General features: G+C 44.0%; 1 protein-coding gene across 1 annotated transcript in view; it reads right to left on the bottom strand.

Annotated features, from left to right (window-relative positions):
* The window catches only part of spata17 (spermatogenesis associated 17), a 228,164-nt gene that overhangs the window by 130,498 nt on the left and 74,382 nt on the right, over positions 1-23,284 (bottom strand). Inside the window, exon 8 of the mRNA XM_067988320.1 lies at positions 22,752-22,900. Within this exon, the coding sequence (XP_067844421.1) occupies positions 22,752-22,900 (149 nt within the window). The remainder of the gene's footprint in view (positions 1-22,751; positions 22,901-23,284) is intronic.

Raw genomic sequence — 23,284 nt, forward strand, 5'->3', positions numbered from 1 at the left:
CCCCCCAACTAGGTTGGGATTTTCAAATTAAATGTAAATGGAGCTGAACCCCAGTGGATCTGACATTTATCCCAAATGGCAACTCCCTGCCTCCACTGATATGTTGGAATTCCATCTCCCAGGGTCAGAATTTCTAGCCTGTGATATTCACCATGCAATTAATGAAGAAAAACAAAGTGTTTCAAATATGCTTCTCTGAGCAATCACTGCATAGTGCTGTGATAGGATGAATTGCCGTTTATCATGATCTAATGTTTGCATCCCCTGAGGAGGCCATGTATTCAGTTTAGCGATTTACCTGATACGAGACAAGCAGCTAGGAACATAGGAATAGGGGTAAGTCATTTAGCCCCTCGAGCCTGTTCGGCCATTCAATGAGATCATGGCTGATCTGTTTCCTAACTCCATTTACCTGCCTTGGCTCCATATCCCTTAAACCCTTGGCTAGCAAAAATCTATCGACCTCAGATTTAAAATTATTAATTGAGCTAGTATCTACTGCTTTTTGTATGGACAAAGTTCCATATTTCTACTACCGTTTGTGTGAAGAAGTGTTTCCTAACTTCTTTCCTGAATAGCATGGCTCTGATTTTAAGGTTATATCCCCTTCACCTAGATTCCATCACCAATGGAAAAAGTTTCTCTCTATCAACCTTATCAGTTTCTTTGAAAAATCATAAAAACATCAATCAAATCACTACTTAACCTTCCATATTCCAGGAAATACAAGCCTAGTTTATGTAATCTCTCCTCATAATTTAACCTTTGAAGCCCTGGTAACATTATGGTGAAACTGCACTGCACTCCTTCCAAGGCCAATATATCCTTTCGAACGTGTGGTGCCCAGTACTGTACACAGTACTCCAGATGTGGTTTAACCAGGGCTTTGTATATCTGTAGCAAAACTTCCTCCCCTTTATATTCTAGCCCTTTAGATATAAAGGCTAACATTCCATTAGCCTTTTTGATAATTTTTTGTATCTGACCGCTACATTTTAGTGATCTGTGTATACGGACCCCTGAATCTCTTTGGACCTATACTGTTCCTAGCTTTTCACCATTTAAAAAATACTCGGATGTCCTTTTTAACCCAAAATGGATGACCTCATACCTACCTGTGTTGAAATGCATCTGCCACAGTTTTGCCTCCACGAGCTAGCCTTTCAATGAAAAAAAGAATCAATACCGTATTGAAGTTTCAGAAATGTTGAGGGTGACTTAATTTTGTGCTTGGTATTGAAAGAATCAATGAGTTCTGATCCTTGAAACTGTGCTAAATTGACTACTTTGCTATGATGCCAAATTGGGAACCTGGTTACAGGTTACTGTAATTGAGCTGTTACAAGAGTTTCTTATTCAATATAGTTTCCATAAGCTTTAACATGGTGACAAGTAGGGATACAGATCTGTAGTCATTACTGCCTAACTTTGATTTCTTCTTGTGGATAAACATTATTTTTGCTTGTTTTCACTCGTTTGGGACAACACTGATTGACAGGGGCAAATAAAACAGATAAGACGGGGAGCATTGAGAACTAAATTTACAGTGTTTTTAAGAGAATATTTAATTTTCTTGCATCTGATCTTGATTTAGCTAATTGAGTTGTGATATTTTGTTGGGACTTTTGGGGCTCAATTTTACCATGGTGGCGGGTTGGCAGCGGGGGGGGTGAACCCACATGAACCAAACTTACCGTTTCCGACGCGATCGCACGTTGATTGATAGTGGTTAACGTCCTCTCCAGGTTTCGTGCCTGGCAGCTAGCCTGAATGACATGCTGGCTGCCATTAGGAGCTGCAACGCGAGTGGGGCGGGGGGGGGGGCGAGAAAGGGAGAGAGCGAGACGTCATCCGGCATTGGAATGGAAGACCGGGGGGGGGGGGACATCGGGGGAAGATCGGGGGGGGAAAGATCAGGGGAAGATCAGGCAGACAACGGGAGGGTGAAGAGGAGGACATTGGGGGGACATCGGGAGGGTGAAGAGGGGGGACATCGGAGCGGGAGACATCGGACATCGGAGCAGGTTTCAAAGGTAGATTCCATTTAGTGTTTTCACTTCCTTGCATGATTTTTTAATTTAATTTATTTAGTTTCTTTTTCCATGATCTGGCCCTGGTTTCACCAGGCGTGAATCAGAAGCGGTGGGTAAGCCACCCAGGTAAGTTAAAAATCTTTCTAATCACTTCATCTGTCACATGTAAAGAGCCTTAAGTACCTCAATGAGGTACATTTGGCTCTTTAACTGTCGTCCCACTGGCTTTAATTGCCGGTGGGACTTCCGTTTTTGGGTCGCCCGTGAGCACACAGGTAGGTCCCTGAGAAACTCGGAAGTCAGTGGGTTGGAACCGGCTTCCGAACCCGAATGGGATTTCTGCGATTTTCGCAGCCCTCCCACCCCCAAAGCACCCGCAATTGTCTCCTAAAATCACCCCCTTAGTGTGTGTCCCTTTAAGGCCACAAAGTGTAATTGCTGTCACTTTCTGAGTCAATTAGAGGTAAATGGTTCTTATGTAGCTCCACAGATCAATTAAAGGTCTGTTTACTTCCTTTTTAATTTTTTAAAATGTATTTCTGAAGTCAATCATTTACTATTGATGGGGCAGATTCATTGTGCATTATAAATGATTGACTTCCTTTAAAGTCTTGCACAGATATTTGTATGAATGCCAGTATGACACCTAAAGTGTGATGGATGTGTCTTTTTATACACTAGTCGATCTCCCAAAAAATTGTTCGTGGAGAAAATAGGCAGGGTTATAATAAAAGAAATAAAGTTATAAATTCAGACACAAATTCAATTATTAATTTTAGATTGGAGCTGATTTATTAGATGTGGGGAAGGGTCGCCTGGGATTTGATATACTGCAGGAATTACTGGAGTTTGGGAGTACTGGGGGTAATTGTGGGTTTGGCAGCACTGGGGGAGTGGAATTTCCATTTTGACAGAACTGGGAGAGTCCTGAGCTCTGATGGCAGGTCCTGAGGCCTGGTAGCACTGCAAGAAGGTACTGTGGTCTGACAGCACTTGAAGAAGGGCTTCCAGCTCTAATAGTGCTGGTGGAGGATGGTTTCCAAGGGTGGTTTCCGAGTCATGGCAGAAATGGGAGGATCCTAGGATCTGGAAACAGTCATTTTGCCAACAAGGTAAGCTTTTAAAATATACTTACCTGAATGTGGAGCATTGAAGAATATAGAGCAGAGAATAAAGCTCTAACAGCAAGGAGCATTGGTGGTTGATGGCGCTCCTGCTCTTCCTCCTCTTCATGCTGCTCCTCTTCCTTCTCATCCTGCACTTCTTGCTGCCCAGGTGGTGGTAACGGCTGGTCCCTCGTGATGGCAAAGTTAAGCAGCAACAACCACAAATCTGGATACCCGCCCAGTGGTTTACGCCAAAGCTCTTCCCGAACGATCCAGGCAGTAGAAGCGTTGCTTGAGCACGCCAACTGTCTACTCGATGATGCTTCTGCTGACAGCATGGTTCTCGTTGTAGGCTAGCTCTAAAGCTGTGCCCAGAATCCTAACAGGAATGATTAGCCAAGTCTAAGGGGATAGCCCTTGTCGCCCAGTATGCAACCTGTAACCTGGCAGCCTGGTTGGAACAAAGGTGGCACAGAAGACTGGCGCAGGATAAATGAATAATGACTGCTACCAGAAAACCGGGCACAGACCTGCATGATGTGCTGCCTGTGGTTGCAAACCAGCTGGATATTGAAGGAGTGGAATCCCTTTCTATCACTAAAGATGCAAGGCTGGTGATGGGGAGCACAGAAGGCAATGTGAGTGCAGTCTATTACACCTTGCACCCTGGGGAAGCCTGCAATACATGCAAAGCTTAGTGCTCTCTCATCCTGCTTCATTCTGTCCATGGAGTTAGAGATGTAGGCATTCCTCCTTGTGTGAAGAGCCTCTGTGACCTCCCTGATACAATGGTGGACTGCAAACTGGGAGATGTAGCTGGTGTCACCTGCTGCAGCCTGGAAGGAACCTGTGGCATAAAAGTTAAGGGTCACGGTGCTGTCCATGCCCTGGTGCAAGGCTTGAGTTGTGGCTGCAGCAGATGATATAGCTTAGTGTGTAGAATTCAGTGAATTCCACCTTTTCCCTGAATCTGTAAAATTTGGCCATTGACCAAAATTCTAAGATGGAAGGTGCAGTTGAAAGGTCACCAAATGAATCAACAAAACACAGTGGAATGTGGGAAAAAAACAAGGTTGAATTAAACAGCCAGCACCCAGTGAATCACATCTCCAGACATGGTGGGGCCATGTCTTTGTTTTAAAGCAAAATCGATCAACACCTAGGACATTGGATACAAAAGGAGCCCTGTAAAGCAGGTGATCAACAATCAGCATTAATTCAGAGAACAATAGCCCATCAAGAGAGGTAACTGCGGCAAGACGAGGGGCCATCGAAACCCATCAAGGACTTTTAAGAGGCTTTGAAAGAACTTTTGAACGAACATTAAAGTAACCTTGTTAATGTTAAAAACTATTGTAAGAGAGGGGTATAAAAGTGGAAGCCCGAAACCCCCTTTTCTCTCTTTTATCTCTCGGATTCCTCACTCGTGCAACTCAGCCCTGACTTTTGGGCTGATTCCTCCGCCACCCGAGCTCTCCAGAGAGGAGAGCGGCTTCCAGCGAAACCAACGAACCCCACGTGAGAGAACAGGTCAGTCAGACCTGCAAGTGAGCAAGAATTGGTGAGCCTCAACCACGTGTGTGTGTGTGATAGGTATCTCCAGGGTCCCCACCAATCTCTTAGTTTAGTGGGGTAGTGTACTGTAGTGTGCATGTAACCCATTGTACTGCGTAGGACCATTTTAATCATCATTTTCTTCGCGTTGGCGGTACAATAAAACCAACCTTCCAATTCAAAAATCAAACGCCGAGTTTGTGTGTTCTCTGTGCTATTCGGCTACATGATCCATCACCGGGTGCGTCAACATAAGTCCCGTTTTTCCCGGACCCCGATCTGTGAGGTATAGGTGTTCCTGGGGACACCGATATATAGGGTGAGAACACCCCAAAACACCCTACAGGTGACAGCGTCCTTTGTGAAGTGGAGGTGTATGAGAAGTTCATGTAGAAGTGCTCCCTGAAGACCTGCTGTGGGTATGGCCTACTGCGCAGTGCCATCTTCCTCCTCCCTATTCTGCCAGCTTCTTCTGCTCTCTCCTGACTTCCTTGCTGCTCCCCCTCCTCCTCCAGCCTCAAAGACAACCCTACCACACCACCCATGATTGCAATAAAACTGCTGTGAAGACAGCCAAAAACAGTACAGCACCAGCAAAATCTTCTTCTCAGCAGTCAGAATTAAGTTTTCAGTTAGAAAACAGGCCAAAAAACAGAATGAAAATTTGGTATATTTTTCAAGATCCTAACAGTGCATTGGATACTTTGAAACAGTAAGTTGTGCCAAATGGTGTTTAAGGTGGCAGGGAGTTAAACAAAAGCAGCCATTACTTATAGCTGGAGAGCAAATTAGTGATTAGAGACTATTAGTAACTGAAAAAGAGAATGCAGCACATGCATGTTGATTCTGGTTTTTTGCTTCATATGCTCGTGGTGGTAACTGAAGTTGTCAATCAGGAGAATACTACATTTTGGGGTAGGTGATTCAATTCTATTAATGTCATTTGGCAGGTGGAAAAAAAAAGTGGAATTAGCAGGAGATAATGGGTGGTAAACTGTTGTAAAAAGGACCTTTGTTTTCTCCAAAATGCTTCAAAGGTATTTGATTCTGTATCTTGCCTACAAAGCCTTTCCACCATCTACAAGGCACAAATCAGGAGTGTGATGGAATACTCTCCACTTGCCTGGATGAGTGCAGCTCCAACAACACTCAAGAAGCTCGACACCATCCAGGACAAAGTAGCCTGCTTGATTAGCACCCCATCCACCGCCCTAAACATTCACTCCCTTCACCAACGGCACACTGTGGCTGCAGTGTGTACCATCCACAGGATGCACCGCAGCAACTCGCCAAGGCTTCTTCGACAGCACCTCCCAAACCCGCGACCTCTATCACCTAGAAGGACAAGGGCAGCAGGCACATGGGAACAACACCACCTGCACGTTCCCCTCCAAGTCACACACCATCGCGACTTGGAAATATATCGCCGTTCCTTCATCGTCGCTGGATCAAAATCCTGGAACTCCCTTCCTAACAGCACTGTGGGAGAACCTTCACCACACAGACTACAGCGGTTCAAGAAGGCGGCTCACCACCACCTTCTCAAGGGCAATTAGGGATGGGCAATAAATGCTGGCCTCGCCAGCGATGCCCACATCCCATGAACGAATAAAAAAAACCAGGCTGCCAACCTAAATAGGGCAACTCCAAAACCATCGATGCCACAGCTCCACCATCAGTGATTACAGCCAAGAATGGAACACCTTGTTGACTCCCTGCTGCATTAAGAACAACTCAGATAGGTAATATATCAGGACTGTCAGAATATGAAAGACCAACAAGAGATGACAGGTTGGCCCATAGGACACAAATGTTTATAAAGTAAGTTTGTGATCCATGTGCATAAGCAACTGCCAGTTTGCCAACACTCATAGCTACCCCTGTCTGACCCCTTTCCTTCACCGCATTATACTACAGGGTATCAGGAGTATTCACACATAGTGAATTTTATGGACATTATTGTGAAAAAATCAGGGTCGTTCTTTTAATTACTTATAAATTATGGTAGCTTTTGCACAAAATTTTGTATGTACACAAAAATAAAATGCAAGGCTAGTGAGACTACAGATCTTTTTTCCCATGGACGGTTCTTACAGAAGGTAGATTACTCACATTTAGATGTCACAATGGTTACCATTTTTCAAATAAAGATACAGGCCACAGCCAACTCAGAATGCATCGCAGGTGCTTATGAGACTAAGATAGAATCATGCAACCTCTCAGCTTCTGTGACTAATAGAAACATTGAAACTGGTGACAATGGCAGGAGAGAAAAGTGAATATTACTGTTGCATGGCGCTCTTATATAGAACAAGGGGTAGGTCATATGATTTCACTTCAACAGTCTCTTAAAGAAAAGACATTCCCCCTCCTCTCAGTTGGGTAGAGATTTATCCAAGATTTATGGATTATAAGAAAGGAAGAAAATTGAAGTTCCGCTCTGGTACTATAAACATTGTTTTTTTTTATCATACATTAAGCTGAATAGAAATGTAACAACTATAATTACATTGTTAATTTATACTGAGTATTTAAATTTTAAAATAGACAAAAGGAAACCAAACTATTTTGTTGCAGTGCACACATCCATTAATGATGGCAAGTTACAGTTTAAAAGTAAAATAACTTTGCAGTCAAAATTTTAAATAAGTTATTGCATGAAAAGAATAATTTCTTAAGTAGCTTGTATTAGCAAGAAGCCATCCCTTAGGAAGCATTTCAAAATTTTTGGATATATTTTAAATGGTAGCATTAGAATTCTTTGTATTTTGCCACAAGATAGGATTTATCTTTTGAGTATGGATTTTCTGCTTGACAACCACTGAAATTATTCTGAAATGAGTAAAGCTCTCATATAAAATTAATTTTCATCAGTTACATAAGCAATACCAAAATTATTAGTTCTTTGGAATGGATTTTTCATTTTGGACCTTTGCCCAGATTGGCTTTAACCGAACAGTGTAAAAAAACCTTACAAAAAGGAATCACAAATGAATAAGCATAAACCATTTCTACACAAATTAAGATTACTCCTGCCTATTTAATTGGAAACAGAAATAACTGGTTTCCTACTAAAGCATTAAAAAATGGACTACTTACAATGAATTTCAAAATTTGAGAACAAGTGGCTGGAGAGTCTAGAACTAGGGGTCACAGTCTCAAGATAAAGAGTTGGCCATTTAGGACCAAGGTTAGGAATATTGTCTTCTCTCAGAGGGTTGTGAATCTTTGGAATTCTCTACCCCAGAGGGCTGTGGATGCTCAGTTATTGAGTATATTCAAAACTGATAGCGATAGATTTTTGGACTCTAAGGGAATCAAGGGATATGGGGATAGAGCGGGTAAGTGGAGTTGAGGTAGAAGATCAGCCATGATTTTATTGAAAGGCTCGAGGGGCCGAATGACCTACTCCTACTCCTATTTCTTATGTAGCTTATATATTATGTTTATTTAAATAGTAAAGGCAAAAAGTTAAATTAGTTCACTGTTTGTGTTAAATATGTAACAATTACAAACACACTTGAGATCATAGCTAACGTGCAGTAATGTGAACTGAAATAGTCCTATATTCTTCCTACCACTCCATAATACTGTAAATGCTGAATGGAACAAGGCAAATGTAAAATAATATTGAACACTAATGAATAAAACTGTTCTTTGGAATTGTAAATGCTGATATATATATAGTGTGTGTGTTACAATTGACATTTTAGTTAAAGCCCTATAAATAATATTGTTAGACTCTATGGCGTAAAATCACTGATCCCATTTTCTCAGTAAAGAACTCTACTCGAAGGGAGTGCAGATTAATGAATCTATACTACAGTGATCTAACCCTATTTCTGACCTGCAGGATTGGTGAATTTACCCTTAAATATTTAGAGGAAATAAAAGCTTGCACAATTTAAACATCATGGGTCACAATATATATCAAATGAAGCAGGAGGCATTTTTAACTGACAGGGAAAACACAAAAAATGCATCTTATCCCCCTGTGCTTATTTTTATGTAGCTCACAATTTAATTACTACAATTACATATTCACTGAACCATATGGCTGTGCAGGGACAAGCAGAGTTGTGGCTTTGGTTCACTATATCATAGCAAGATATAGATAGTCTCTGACAAAAGCAAGATTTTGAAAAACTGTAAAAATCATAAATCATGATTTAGCATAGTATTTCCGGCAGTGCAATCCACTTGTGGCCAGTGACATAAATATTCTTTACTATCCTGCTATGTTACTTACTTGCACAATATGCAAGCATATTAAAAACAATGAGGTGTCCTGACTTATTTAGACATTATAGGGACTAAAATGACAAAAATATTATATTATTATTAATAATAATGATACTAACATCCAAGTATGAAGAGGTACAAAGGAAACTGAAACAAAAGGTGGAAGATAAAATGAAATAAAAAGGGTCAAGGAACATTGGAACAAAAAGAGAGAGGAAGATTTAAACAGAAAGGAACAGAAATGAAGCAAAAAGTGGCAGAGAGATTAAAACAAAAAGAAAGCTGGGTTTCTACCCGTCCAACACACTGAGAAGTCTGGGTCTGGCCAAGCTGGGCCGTTCCCCCACCACACCTGTCCCAGGTGGAGAAGTTCCTGAGGAGGAACCCTTTCGACCACAAGGCCGTCAGACAGTGGTCGACACAAAACGTTCTCAGAGGAAGGAACTGAGAGGGTGGACTCTTATCGGTTTCTTCCTCGACCAGATGGTCGATGCCATTTGGCAGAACGTCTCGTCGCCGGAACTGACCAACAGGCGCCAGAATGTAGCCTGGATGGTGGTGAGAAAGACCCTCCCAGTGCAGTCCTTCCAACATGCACGGAACATCAGCATCACTGTGAGCTACCCTCGAGGCTGTGGCGGGGAGGAGAGCGTCTTTCACCTCCTGATGGGCTGCCCCTTTGCGCAGAGGGCGTGAAGAGAGATGCGTTGACATCTGTCCCGGTTCATCCCAAACAGTTCGGTAACACAGGACACTGTGCTCTACGGACTGTTCCCCGGGACGCACACCGAGACAGATATCACCTGCAGCTGGAAGACCATCAACTCGGTGAAGGAGGCCCTTTGGTCTGCCTGAAACATGCTGGTCTTCCAGCTGAAGGAACTGTCCATGACCGAGTGTTGCCGACTGGCACACTCCAAGGTACAGGTACGTGCTGCGGGACGTACTAAGGCAAAGTGTGACCTACGCATAGGCTCTATGGGGAAAGGCCACCCCACCTTGTATTGTACACCATGAGTCATAAGAAATACCGTGTTTGAATTGTAATAATGAGATTGCTTTGTGTACGATCTGTGGTGTTCTTGGCTTGAAATGTACTGGTTTGGAATTGTGATATTTACTTTGAACTGTGTGCACCTTTAATTCTATGAAATAAAGTATATTTTGAAATAAAAAAAGGTTGTCTAAGATTCTCAAATGCATGTTTGGAGGGAAGTGGCAGAGGCAATAGGGGCAACCTAAACCATCCCAAGAACTGCCACACAGTGCCAGAGCCGGGTAGCACAGGCTGCATGCCTGACTCACGATAATGAGCAGACAATAAGAATATTACATGCTACCTGGGACAACAGTAACAGGCACGTGCAAAGAAAGCTGCCCCCCTGCATACCCATGTTTGGGCACAATCGAATTTCTGGGCCATTATTTCTCCTTCTCGCTGGCCTCAAGTTTGCATCATTCACTTTTCTTCCTATTGATGCAGCTACTAAATCAAAACTTTGACAAAAGTACATAATTTTTGTCACAGGTATTATAAGGTAAATAGTGATAGATTGTTTGCACTGGTCGGCAAGACAGTAATGAAAGGGCACAAATTTAAGATAATCACAAAAAGAATTAAAGGGGATGTTAGAAAAAAATTCTTTACACAGAGGGTAGTTAGAATTTGGAATTCTCTGCCACAAACTGTTGTTGAAACAGAGTCCAATTCTTTTCAAAGGGAGTTTGATAGTTATTTTAAAAAGTAGAATATTAAAGTGTATGCGGAGTGACGGGAGAATGAGATTAGACAGGGTGGCAAAATTGATGTGCCAAATTGTCTGTTTCTGTACTATATGGGGGTAACATTGGGTCATGTAGCGCTCACTTTTTAGGTACTATGCAGGCACCTAAGTCCGGAAAATGGAGTCCGAGATACGTGCGCGCACTTCCGATGGGAAGTGTGCAGTATGCCATCTTGTTAAAGGGGTTTGCGCGCATGCACCTGACGAATGCAGCAGCCTGCAGAGTAGGGAGATCATGGCGCGGATCAGTGTGCAATGCTGATTTGAAGGCAATGCTGCTATTTTGGAACTCCACACTGCAGCCAATGCCCACTCTTAACCTCGCACAGCTGAACAGGACTTAAAGGGCATGAAGAAAACCCCAACCCCGCGCTATTTAAAGGGATCATGAAGTATTCTTCTGGCTGATGGTGCAATTGTACATGTTTTTGGAGATTTCCTCGACTTGAATAAAGTTTTAATACTCTACAGAGAGAGTGGTCTGACTGCTTTTGCTGTACTCTTTGTGTCATTTAAAATATTGTGCCAAAAAATTAAAATAAAATCTGGAATAAAAAGCTCGTATCAGTAATGGCAACCATGAAACTACTGGATTGTCATAAAAACCCATCTGCTTTACTCATATCCTTTAGGAAAGGAAACCTGCCGTCCTTACCCGGTCTAGCCTATATGTTACTCCAGACCCACAGCAATGTGGTTGATTCTTAACTGCCCGCTGAAATGGCCTAGCAAGCCACTCAGTTGTACAATCTCGCTACAAAAAGACATAATAAGAATAAAACCAGATGAATCAGACCACGAGGCACCGGACACGACAAAGGCAATGGCAAAGGCAAACCAAGCCCAGTCAACCTGCAAAGTCCTCCTCACTAACATCTGGGGACTTGTGCCAAAATTGGGAGAGCTCTCTCTCGGACCAGTCAAGCAACAGCCTGACATTGCCATACTCACAGAATCATACCTTTCAGCCAACGTCTCAGACTCCTCCATCCCTGGGTATGTCCTGTCCCACCGGCAGGACAGACCCACCAGAGGTGGTGACACAGTGGTATACAGTCTGGAGGGAGTGGCCCTGGGAGTCTTCAACATTGACCCCGGACCCCATGAAGTCTCATGGCATCCGGTCAGACATGGGCAAGCAAACCTCCTGCCGATTACCACCTATTGCCCTCCCTCAGCTGATGAATCAGTACACCTCCATGTTAAGCACCACTTGGAGGAAGCACTGAAGGTAGCAAGGGCACAGAATGTACTCTGGGTGGAGGACTTCAATACCCATCACCAAGAGTGGCTTGGCAGCACCACTACTGACTGAGCTGGCCGAGTCATGAAGGACACAGCTGCCAGACTGGACCTGTGGCAGGTGGTGAGAGAACCAACATGAGGGAAAAATCTACTTGACCTCATCCTCACCAATCTATCTGTCGCAGATGCATCTGTCCATGACAGTATTGGTAGGAGTGACCACCGCACAGTCCTTGTGGAGACGAAGTCCCGTCTTCACATTCAGGACACCGTCCATTGTGTTGTGTGGCACTATTACCGAGCTAAATGGGATAAATTCAGAACAGACCTAGCAGCTCAAAGCTGGGCATCCATGAGATGCTGTGGGCCATCAGCAGCAGCAGAATTGTATTCCAGCACAATCTGTAACCTCATGGCCTGGCATATCCTTCACACTACCATTACCATCAAGCCAGGGGATCAATCCTGGTTCAATGACGAGTGTAGAAGAGCATGCCAGGAGTAGCACCAGGCGTACCTAAAAATGAGGTGCCAACTTGGTGAAGCTCCAACTCAGGACTACATGCATGCTAAACAGCGGAAGCAACATGCTATGGACAGAACTAAGCGGTCCCACAACCAATGGATCAGATCAAAGCTCTGCAGTCCTGCCACATCCAATCGTGAATGGTGGTGGACAATTAAACAACTAATGGGAGGAGGAGGCTCCATGAACATTCCCATCCTCAATGTGGCAGTGCCCAACACGTGAGTGCAAAAGACAAGGCTGAAGCGTTTGCAACATCTTCAGCCCAGAAATGCCGAGTGGATGATCCATCTCGGCCTCCTCCCGAGATCCCCACCATCACAGAAGCCAGTCTTCAGCCAATTCGATTCACTCCACATGATATCAAGAAATAGCTGAGTGCACTGGATACAGCAAAGGCTATGGGCCCTGACAACATCCCGGCTATAGTGCTGAAGACTTGTGCTCCAGAACTAGCCGTGCCTCTAGCCAAGCTGTTCCAATACAGCTACAACACTGGCATCTGCCCGACAAAGTGGAAATTGCCCAGGTATGTTCTGTCAACAAAAGGCAGGACAAATCCAATTACTGCCCCAACAGTCTACTCTCAATCATCAGCAAAGTGATGGAATGTGTCGTCGACAGTGCTATCAAGCGGCACTTAGTCACCAATAATCTGCTCACCAATGCTCAGTTTGGGTTCCGCCAGGACCACTTGGCTCCAGACTTCGTTATAGCCTACGTCCAAGCATGAACAAAAGAGCTGAATTCCAGAGATGAGGTGAGAGTGATGGCCCTTGACATTGAGGCAGCATTTGACCGAGTGTGGCATCAAGGAGCCCTAGTAAAATTGAAGTCAATGGGAATCAGGAGGAAAACTCTCCAGTGGCTGGAGTCATATCTACTACAAAGGAAGATGGTAGTGGTTGTTGGAGGCCAATCATCTCAGCCCCAGGACATCGCTGCAGGAGTTCCTCAGGGCAGTGTCCTAGGCCCAACCATCTTCAGCTGCTTCAACATTGACCTTCCCTCTATCATAAGGTCAGAAGTGGGAATGTTTGCTGATGACTGCACAGTGTTCAGTTCCATTCACAACCCCTCAGATAATGAAGCAGTCCGTGTCCGCATGCAGCAAGACCTGGACAACATCCGCGCTTAGGCTGATAAGAGGCAAATAACATTCGCGCCACACAAGTGCCAGGCAATGACCGTCTCCAACAAGAGAGAGTCTAACCACCTCCCCTTGACATTCAACGGCATTACCATCGCTGAATCCCCCATCATTAACATCCTGGGGGTCACCATTGACCAGAAACTTAACTGGACCAGCCATATAAATACTGTGGCAACAAGAGCAGGTCAGAGGCTGGGTATTTTGTGGTGAGTGACTCATCTCCTGCCATCCCAAAGCCTTTCTACCATCTACAAGGCACAAGTTCAGAGTGTGATGGAATACTCTCCACTTGCCTGGATGAATGCAGCTCCAACAACACTCAAGAAGCTCGACGCCATCCAGGACAAAGCAGCCCGCTTGATTGGCACCCTATCCACCACCTTAAATATTCACTCCCTCCACCACCGGTGCACCGTGGCTGCGATGTGTACCATCTACAAGATGCACTGCAGCAATTCACCAAGACTTCTTCGACAGCACCTCCCAAACCCACAACCTCTACCACCTAGAAAGACAAGGGCAGCAGGTGCATGGGAACACCACCACCTGCGTGGTCCCCTCCAAGTCACACACATCCTGATATGGAAATATATCCCCGTTCCTTCATTGTTGCTGGGTCAAAAGCCTGGAACTCCCTACCTAAAACACTGTGGGAGAACCTTCACCACACTGACCGCAGCAGTTCAAGAAGGCAGCTCACCATCACCTTCTCAAGGGCAATCAGGGATGGGCAATAAATGCTGGCCTTGCCAGCAACGTCCACATCCCATGAATGAATAAAAAAAAAGGATTCCACTCCCTCAGTGTGCAGCTGGTGTGCGACCACAGGCAGCACATCCTGCAGATCAATGCCCGCTATCCTGATTCATTCATTCTGTGGGAGTCCTCTGTTCCACCTGTGTTTCAACCAGCAAAGCAAGTCAAAGTCTGGCTTACTGGGCGACAAGGGTTATCCCCTCATGACATGGCTCACGACTCTGGTCAGGAACTCACGCATAAGTGCACAGCAGGCCTACAACAAGAGTCATTTTGTCACGAGGAACATCATAGAGCACACCATAGGCATCCTCAAGCAAAGCTTCCGCTGCCTGGACTGCTCTGGAGGAGCCCTGCAGTACTCAGCTGAGCGGGTATCAAGATTTGTCGTTGTATGCTGCACGCTGCACAACCTGGCCATTATGAGGGAACAGCCCTTGCCACCGTCTATCAGATGAGAACCTGAGGAGCATGAGCAAGACAAGGAGTAGGAGGAGGAGGAGGAAGTGCAACAGGACGTAGAGGAAGAGGAAGGGAGGCTACAACGTAGACATGCTCTTTCAGCCAGGGATCTACGTGATCAGATTATTAATGAGTGATACCAGTAACCTCAACGATACCTCCCCATTCTCCAACAGTCCCACACTCCTTACCTTTCCACTCCCACATGACCATCAAATCGTCCTCCTTATGATTACACATATGGGCTGTTCCCTCATTGCAGAAATAAAAACCACCACCAAATGCAAATTCAAATCCACATTTATAAATTAACACATGAAATTATGCAAACAAAATGACACTATTCATCCTTATGCATTCCCATAGTGCCTGTCTTCTCTGTACCTTTACCTTTCTTAGTGCTCCTACGAGGTGCTCCCCCACTGGCTGGAGCATGGAAGGTGGAAGGCTGCTGACATTCAATTGAGGAGACTGCAGGCGGCCTTGGAAGACGACCTCAAGCAGCTCAGGGCTGGCTGGGCTCTAAGCTCTGGGCTTAGAGGGCCTGGCTTTTAGATTGCACCATCTCGGCCTGGGCTGGCTGGCTGACAGGCAACAGTAAGAGCATTGGTGGAGTGGCAGGGGTGAGAACAGGAATGCTGCCTTTTTGAGAGAGGACAGCAGGTTCATGTTCTATGGAGCCACTACCACACTCCTGGGGCAGTGCCTCAGAAATTCTGGTGATCTGTTGGAGAACAAATTGCTGGACTGCTGTGACGCCCTGGAAGCCCCTTTCAACAGTGGTACTCAGCCACGATGGCAGCAGTGAGACCTTTGATGGAAGCTGTGACATCGGTCATCAGACGCTGCATCATGGTCGATTCCACATGTATGCTGATGGAGGTGATCACCTGTTCCATGTTGGAAAGAATGGGCTCCAAGCTCTGTGCAAAGCCCTATGCCAAATTGCGGCTGGACTCCTCCATGCTCCTTGACATTGTGCGCAGGCATTCCAGTGCACCAGGCATTTGGTTATGTACTCCCATCAGCCTCCTTCTGTAGCCTGGCTCATCGAAGTCATCATCTGAATCCTCTGCAGCAGAACTCGTGTGCGACCTTGCCTTCCAGCAAGCTGGCACCTGCGGTATCAATTCCCCCCCACCCTGGCTCCTGTGCACTTGTGCCCGGTGTTTCACCACATGCAGATCCCTCCTCTATCATAGCCTCTAAAGTACACGCAGTGTCTCTGAGCTGGTGGCTGCGAATGTAAGATCAAATGACAGTGTCTCTTCATCATCACTGTCTTCTTCCTCTGACTCCTCTGACTGAGAAGGTTCCATTTCTTGGGTATCTGAAATGACAAAGGGACAAGGGTTGGGTTGTGGTGAGGGGAGAGGAGAAAGTAAGAAGTATGTGCTTACACCATCTGTAGCACGTGAGTTAGAAAAGATTGTGGGATGAGGGAAAAGTGGGAATCAAGAAGGAGGATTCAGGATGCAGAGACCCTCATCATCGATCCCTCCAGCACCGCCAGTGGCCCACGGCCTCAGCAATGACTCTTCCCATGATGGGCAGCACTGTCTCCTCCACGGGAGTCAAAATGTGTAGGCGCGCTTGTCCTCCTCCAGTTGTCTCTTGCTGCCTCCTGTTATGCATCACCTTCTCCTTCAAGAAAGAGGGAAGTGTGTCAGTGAATGTCTTGCAAGATGTTTGGGTGATATGGATGTCATGGGTGAATAGCTGCCAGTGTGTGTGAACTGTGAATTGTGGGTGTGAGGCTTGCAACAGTGCTAAGTATGTGAGGGTGAGATAAAGCATATGATTTGAACAGTTGAGTATTGATTGAAAGAGATTGTTGGTAGGTGGGTGATGGGGATGTAGTGCGTGGAGCAATGGATGACTCAAGTGGTGCAGTTGGTCGGATGTGCCACTTGAAACTTGAATTCACTCACCTTGTCAACTCGTGTTAAATCACTGAACTTCTTCCTGTGCTGCATCCATGTTCTTGGAGCTATGCTCCTGGCATTTACCTCCTCCGTTACTTCCTCCCACTGCCTCTTGAGCATATGTCTGCAGGTCCTTTTGCCGTCCTGCGGATACAGGATGCTCCTCCTTCTCACTACCTCTTGCACCAAGGTCTCCAGTGCATCTGAACCATTGCAGTCGGCAGATGGGGCCTCAGTTTAAAGTCTTATCTAAAGGACAACACTCTGCCAGTGCAGCACTCCCCCAGTACTGCATTGAAATGTCAGCTTAGATCATGTATTCAAGTCCTGGCTAGGGGGGCTTGAACCTACATCTTTGGCTCAGAGGCAAGGATGCTAGCAACAGAGTCAACTTCCAAAATCTATAGATTATGGAACAGTTCCTGCAGATTGGAGGGTGGCAAATGTAACCCCACTATTTAAAAAAGGAGGGAGAGAGAAAACAGGGAATTACAGACTGGTTAGCCTAACAAAAGATGTGAAGACAGGACACATGGAAAATATCAGCGGGATTATACAAAGTCAACATGGATTTATGAAAGGAAAATCATGTTTGACAAACCTACTGGAGTTCTTTGAGGATGTAACTGGTAGAATAGATAAGGGCGAACCAGTGGATGTGGTTTATTTGGATTTTCAGAAGGCCTTTGATAAAGTCCCACATAAGAGGTTAGTGTGCAAAATTAAAGCACATAGGATTGGTGGTAACATACTGGCGTGGATTGAAAATTGGTTAACAGACAGGAAACAGAGAGTAGGAACAAATGGGTCTTTTTCGGGATGGCAGGTAGTGACTGGTGGGGTACCGCAGGGATCAGTGCTGGGGCCCCAGCTATTCACAATATATATCAATGATTTGGATGAGGGAACCAGATGTAATATTTCCAAGTTTGCTGATGACACAAAACTAGGTGGGATCGTGAGTTGTGAGGAGGATGCAAAGAGGCTTCAAGGCGATTTAGACAAGTTGAGTGAGTGGGCAAATACATGGCAGATGCAGTATAATGCGGATAAATGTGAAGTTATCCACTTCGGAAGGAAAAACAGAAAGGCAGAGTATTATTTAAATGGTGATAGATTGGGAAATGTTGATGTACAAAGGGACCTGGGTGTCCTTGTACACCAGTCACTGAAAGCGAACATGTAGGTGCAGCAAGCAGTTAGGAAGGCAAATGGTATGTTGGCCTTCATTGCAAGACGATTTGAGTACAGGAGCAAGGATATCTTACTGCAGTTATACAGGGCCTTGGTGAGACCACAACTGGAGTATTGTGTGCAGTTTTGGTCTCCTTACCTAAGAAAGGATATACTTGCCATAGAGGGAGTGCAGCGAAGGTTCACCAGACTGATTCCTGGGATGGCAGGACTGTCGTATGAGGAGAGATTGGGTCGACTCAACCTGTATTCACTCGAGTTTAGAAGAATTGAAACATATGAAATTCTGACAGGGCTAGACAGACTGGATGCAGGGAGGATGTTTCCCCTGGCTGGGGGGTCCAGAACGAGGGGTCACAGTCTTGGGATACGGGGTAAGACATTTAGGACTGAGATGAGGAGAAATTTTTTCACTCAGATGGTGGTGAACCTGTGGAATTCTCTATCACAGAAGACTGTGGAGGCCAAGTCACTGAATATATTTAAGAAAGAGCTAGATAGATTCTAGACACAAAAGGCATCAAGGGGTATGGGGAGAGAGTGGGAATATGGTATTGAGATAGAAGATCAGCCATGATCATATTGAATGGTGGAGCAGGCTTGAAGGGCCGAATGGCCTACTCCTGCTCCTATTTTCTATGTTTCTATGTTTCAAGACAGAGGCTGATCATCTGATTTGATCAGTCAATGTGAGTCCCCTGCTTTTCCACAGAGTCATCAGCGCCCCAGTGCTCATGATGCCACAAAAGCATTGGCCCATTTGGTCATCTGACACAAGTTGAGTTAGATGGCCAAGTAAGTGAATCATTTTTGAGTTTGTGATCTCACAACCACACCCTTAAATGTTTTGGTATCACTTCCAGAAGATTATTTCTTGACATTAATTGATGTATTTCTTTACTAGATGGGCCAGATTTTGCTGTAGCAGGACATCTAACGGCATCTGCCCCTGCACCCTTCAGCTCAAAAAATTTTTGCCTACAAAGTTGCTGAAAGTGCGAGTTGATAACGGCGCAGCGAGGGAAATAGGGCATCTGGGACCTGAGTAAACAGGGCGACCAACAGGGTATCTCCGTAACTAATGAGATTTAAGGATTGGGAAACAAACAGCGGAAGAACTGAGAATGAGGGTGAATTAAAGGGGGTGAATTCAATATCAAATCAGGTACAGAACGAGAAATAAAGAGTGGGAAAGAAAGATTGGATTATGAGAGAGAGAAGAAAGAGAAAGAAAGGAAAAGTAAGAAAAATCCCCGAAAAATTCAAAATCTGAAGAAATGAGACTCCTCACTTGTAATGGTTAATTTTCTGTGCCAGAGAGGTTGATTGGCAGTAATTAACAATTATCACATCGCTAAAAGGGTACTTACGCTACTAATTACTAACCCTAAATATCTGCGGCGGGTTTAGTTCGTATCTACTGTGCAAGTACAGCAACTTCTTGACATTCAATGCATGTCAATGGTGAAGCAGATAGCAAAATGTTGTTTTTGTGAAACTAATGGGTGGAGGGCGCAACTCGGGCGTCAACTTTTGGATATTCGCATTTAATCGCGCGTCTGCTCCTCGCCTGAAGTTGCTGTAACATTTACACATAAACAACGACGAATGCCATTAGCTTCACCGTTATTTTGACAGCAAATTCTGGCCCATTATAGTTATTATATAAATATAAGATAGTCACCAATAAATCCAATAAGGAATTCAGGAGAAACTTCTTTACCCAGATAGTGGTTAGAACGTGGAACTTGTTACCACATGGAGTAGTTGAGACAAATAGCATAGATGCATTTAAGGGGAAGCTAGATAAGAACATGAGGGAGAAAGGAATAGAAGGTTATGCTGATAGGGTTAGATGAAGTAGGGTGGGAGGAGGCTCGTGTGGAGCATAAACACTGCCATAGACCAGTTGGGCCAAATGGCCTATTTCTATGCTGTAAATTCTATGTAATTCAAGTAATTCCCCCTCTTACAGCAAAGGGAACATATTTATTTTTTTATCACCCGTTCTCTATAACTACAGTTCTAAGCTTTCCATGATCGTTTAAGTTTCTGCCTAAAGCTTCTGGTGTCAAATCATAAGCAGCAATAATCACTCATCTTGCAATATCATAGTTTTTGACATGTAGATCCACTGCCAATTATTTCTATATGTGAAAATGCAATACCACTAAGTAACGGTATCAGACTTTTCACCCAAATTTCTTGATCCCACTTACGGTAGTTTGTTAACAATTCAAAAGCACTTAAGAATCCATTTATGCACAAGTTAATCCTGCTTCACCTTTTCCTCTGCCTCATCCTTGCATTCTTTTGCTTACGTTGCTGCTTTACTCCTAATTCTAAACCCAACCATAGGAAGGATTGCTTAGTGTTGTCGTGTATATCTAAGCAGAGTTTAAACATGTACCAAGTGTGTGTAAATTGTGTGTTGAACAAGCTTTTCCTGTATTATGGCAAGTAATGTACAACATTGCAGTGAGGCAATATTTTATTATGGTTTTAATTTACTTGTTTTGGAACAGTCACATTTTATTTTCACAAATGTCTAAATTTGTTAAATTTCTTGCACATAGAATAGAAACTATTATTAGTCTCAATTATAGACTCATTTAAACACAGAAAGAGTTGGATGGTCTCGGGTGTTGCAGGAGTGAATTCTTTTGTGCATTCCACCCCCCCAAAAGAAAAATGTTAACTGAACTGTTATCAGACCATAGGCCACATTAGGTAATAGATTTACACCAGAATAAGTATACACAGGAAAAGGATATTTCCCTAGTATTGTTCATTTAAATAACTACTGGTATTATTTCCTTTCAAAATATATGGTATGCACATGGTGCACAGGTGAGAGTCTGTTTTTGCAAATCATATTTTCAATACATATGCATACAAACAAGTAAACTGGTACAGTCCCCTACGTATATAGCAGGCGCGTTCATGTCCTAAATGGGCGGCTGTCCGTGAAAAAAAGGATAGTGTAAGTCATGGGGACTGTAATGGGAAACAATGGGCCGGACTTTCCTCTGAAAATAACGGCGAGGCTAACAGGGTTCACCGTTATTTCAGTGCGTCTGGTACAGCAACTTCCAGCGGCTGCACTTGTGCAATCAAACACGGAAATCCGGAAGTTGCTCTATCAGATGCCCTGCTCCTCCGTAAACTCTGCAAAAACGCCATCTCGCCAGCTGACTCACCATTCAAATGAATGGAATGGCATGAAGTTCCTGCACTGCCCTGGTATATATGAACTAATCTCGCCAAAACAGGTACGTCAAGTTATTTAAGTCTAAACATACTTTTAAGGCCGTAGTAAGACTTAATGACTGCCAAACAACCTCTCTGGAACTGAAAATTAACTTTTACAAGTGCGGAGTCTCATTCCTTCAGATTTTAATTGTTGTTGGACATTTAAAAAAAGATGTAAGCATTTTTATTTTATTACTTTTTCTTTCTGTCTCTTTTATCTCTGTTTCTTAATTCAATATTTCTTACCCTCTATTTTGCTTTCTGTACCTGATCTGACATTGAATTCACTATTCGAACTTACACTTCCTGGTTCTGACTCTTTGCTGCTCATCAGATGCTTTAATCTGATTGGTTAAGGGTATAGACAGTTGCTTGCCCCATTCACACAGATCCCAGCTGCATTGTAGAGGGCACCGTTTTAGATTCAGCGCCGATGAGAGGAATTGCCGTGAGAAAAAACAAGAAAAGCTTATGGGTAAGTGCAAGTCTAATGAGCAGCGGGCGCCATTTGTTCACTGCTCAGAGGAAAATCTGAGCCTCAAGTTATCATTAAGGGTGTTTAGTTTAGAAAGAATAACATATTTCAGCGTTCCAAGCAGTAACACATTTTAGAGTTGTGATGACATTAATAAACTGTCGGAGTTTCACTTTCATGTTTCTCCAAACTGTGGCCTAGGAATTGGATTGTGCTGCGCCTATTTTCCGGTCAGAAAACAGGTGCAAAGAAGTCCAATTTAGCGAGCCAACCTCCAACACTTGTATAGCATTGGAAACACATCCATTGCCATCTTGGATCGGGTGCTTAGAGGCGTCCCTGTGGCTGCCTAAAACAGGTCTTAGCCCCCTTGGATATGCTACTAAAGGACCTAACCTGTTTTAGGACACAAACTGGAAATTGGTTCAGACCTGCTGCATTCAGGATTACCAGGTCTACGTGCAGCTTTACCAACATTCCTTAAAGGGACTGCTGGAGACTGCCACCAAAAAAGTAAGTTTAAAAAAATACTTACCTGAATTAGGGGCAAGGAGGAGCAGAAGTGCTCCTTCCAGCTCCACATCAAAACTGCAGGCCACTTCTGGCCACTGCTCACCCCCTTCCTGATTGCCTCCCCCAACCCAGACACACCTTAAGCCTTTGGCTAACGTTCCCGCAGGCCAATTGTATTGCACATCCATCTCCAGCGAGTTGCCTTTGGAGCCGCGACTGGTGCCCGCAGCTTGTTAATAATAAAGAAATGAGGCCGTCAGACCAATTTGCCGTGGTCCTGCCGCGTGCATCGTGTGCTAAACCCGGATCCCACTCCAATGTGGGCATGACCCAATTACTAGGCTTCAGTGTTCTGCTATACATAGTCATTAAATATAAAATGGAAGTATTTTATTTTTAAATTGAAATGTAACATTGCATTATTGCTTTACCAAATCAATAATGACAAGTTATAATTAATGCTTAAGAGTAACAACAGCTACAAACTACATAAAAAAATGTGTACAGAAGGTGTTAAAGATAGTGACTTACATATTGTCATGTACACGGTTTCTCCATTCTTCTCTTTTCATCTCCTCTCTGGCCTCATTCTCTGATGTGATTGATGTGGCCACCCGCACGGTTGGCTCCAAAGGCTTGTAGCGCTGTTGCAATACTTCAGCAGTATCGCGGAAGGGACCCTGACAGGTACAGGATAAGGTAAATGTTTTATTGTCATGTTTTTTGACACATTATTGATGACTGAGGAACCTGTGCGTCTGTGTAAGTGCTGCTAGCTTCTCTATTGTAAATTATTTATAAAAGTAATACCTTTTGATATACAGTTACAAAGAACATGAAAGTTGATAACATTTTGTTGATAGATGAGAATTCAAAAGTGTCCAGAACTGGAAAAAGCAGTTTGATTTTGAAACTGTTAATCAATATTATATTGAGTTAAAAATTCTTTGCAGAGTATTGTAGAATGGAGATTTGGAGTTAGGTGCTGTTGTTAACCCTTTGTAATTTACATCCTAATTACTGCTCAATAAGTGTCTCACTTTCTCCCCTCAAGTGTCTCTCAG

The sequence above is a fragment of the Heptranchias perlo genome, chromosome 8, assembly GCF_035084215.1.
Source record: "Heptranchias perlo isolate sHepPer1 chromosome 8, sHepPer1.hap1, whole genome shotgun sequence".
Taxonomy (NCBI): Eukaryota; Metazoa; Chordata; class Chondrichthyes; order Hexanchiformes; family Hexanchidae; genus Heptranchias; species Heptranchias perlo.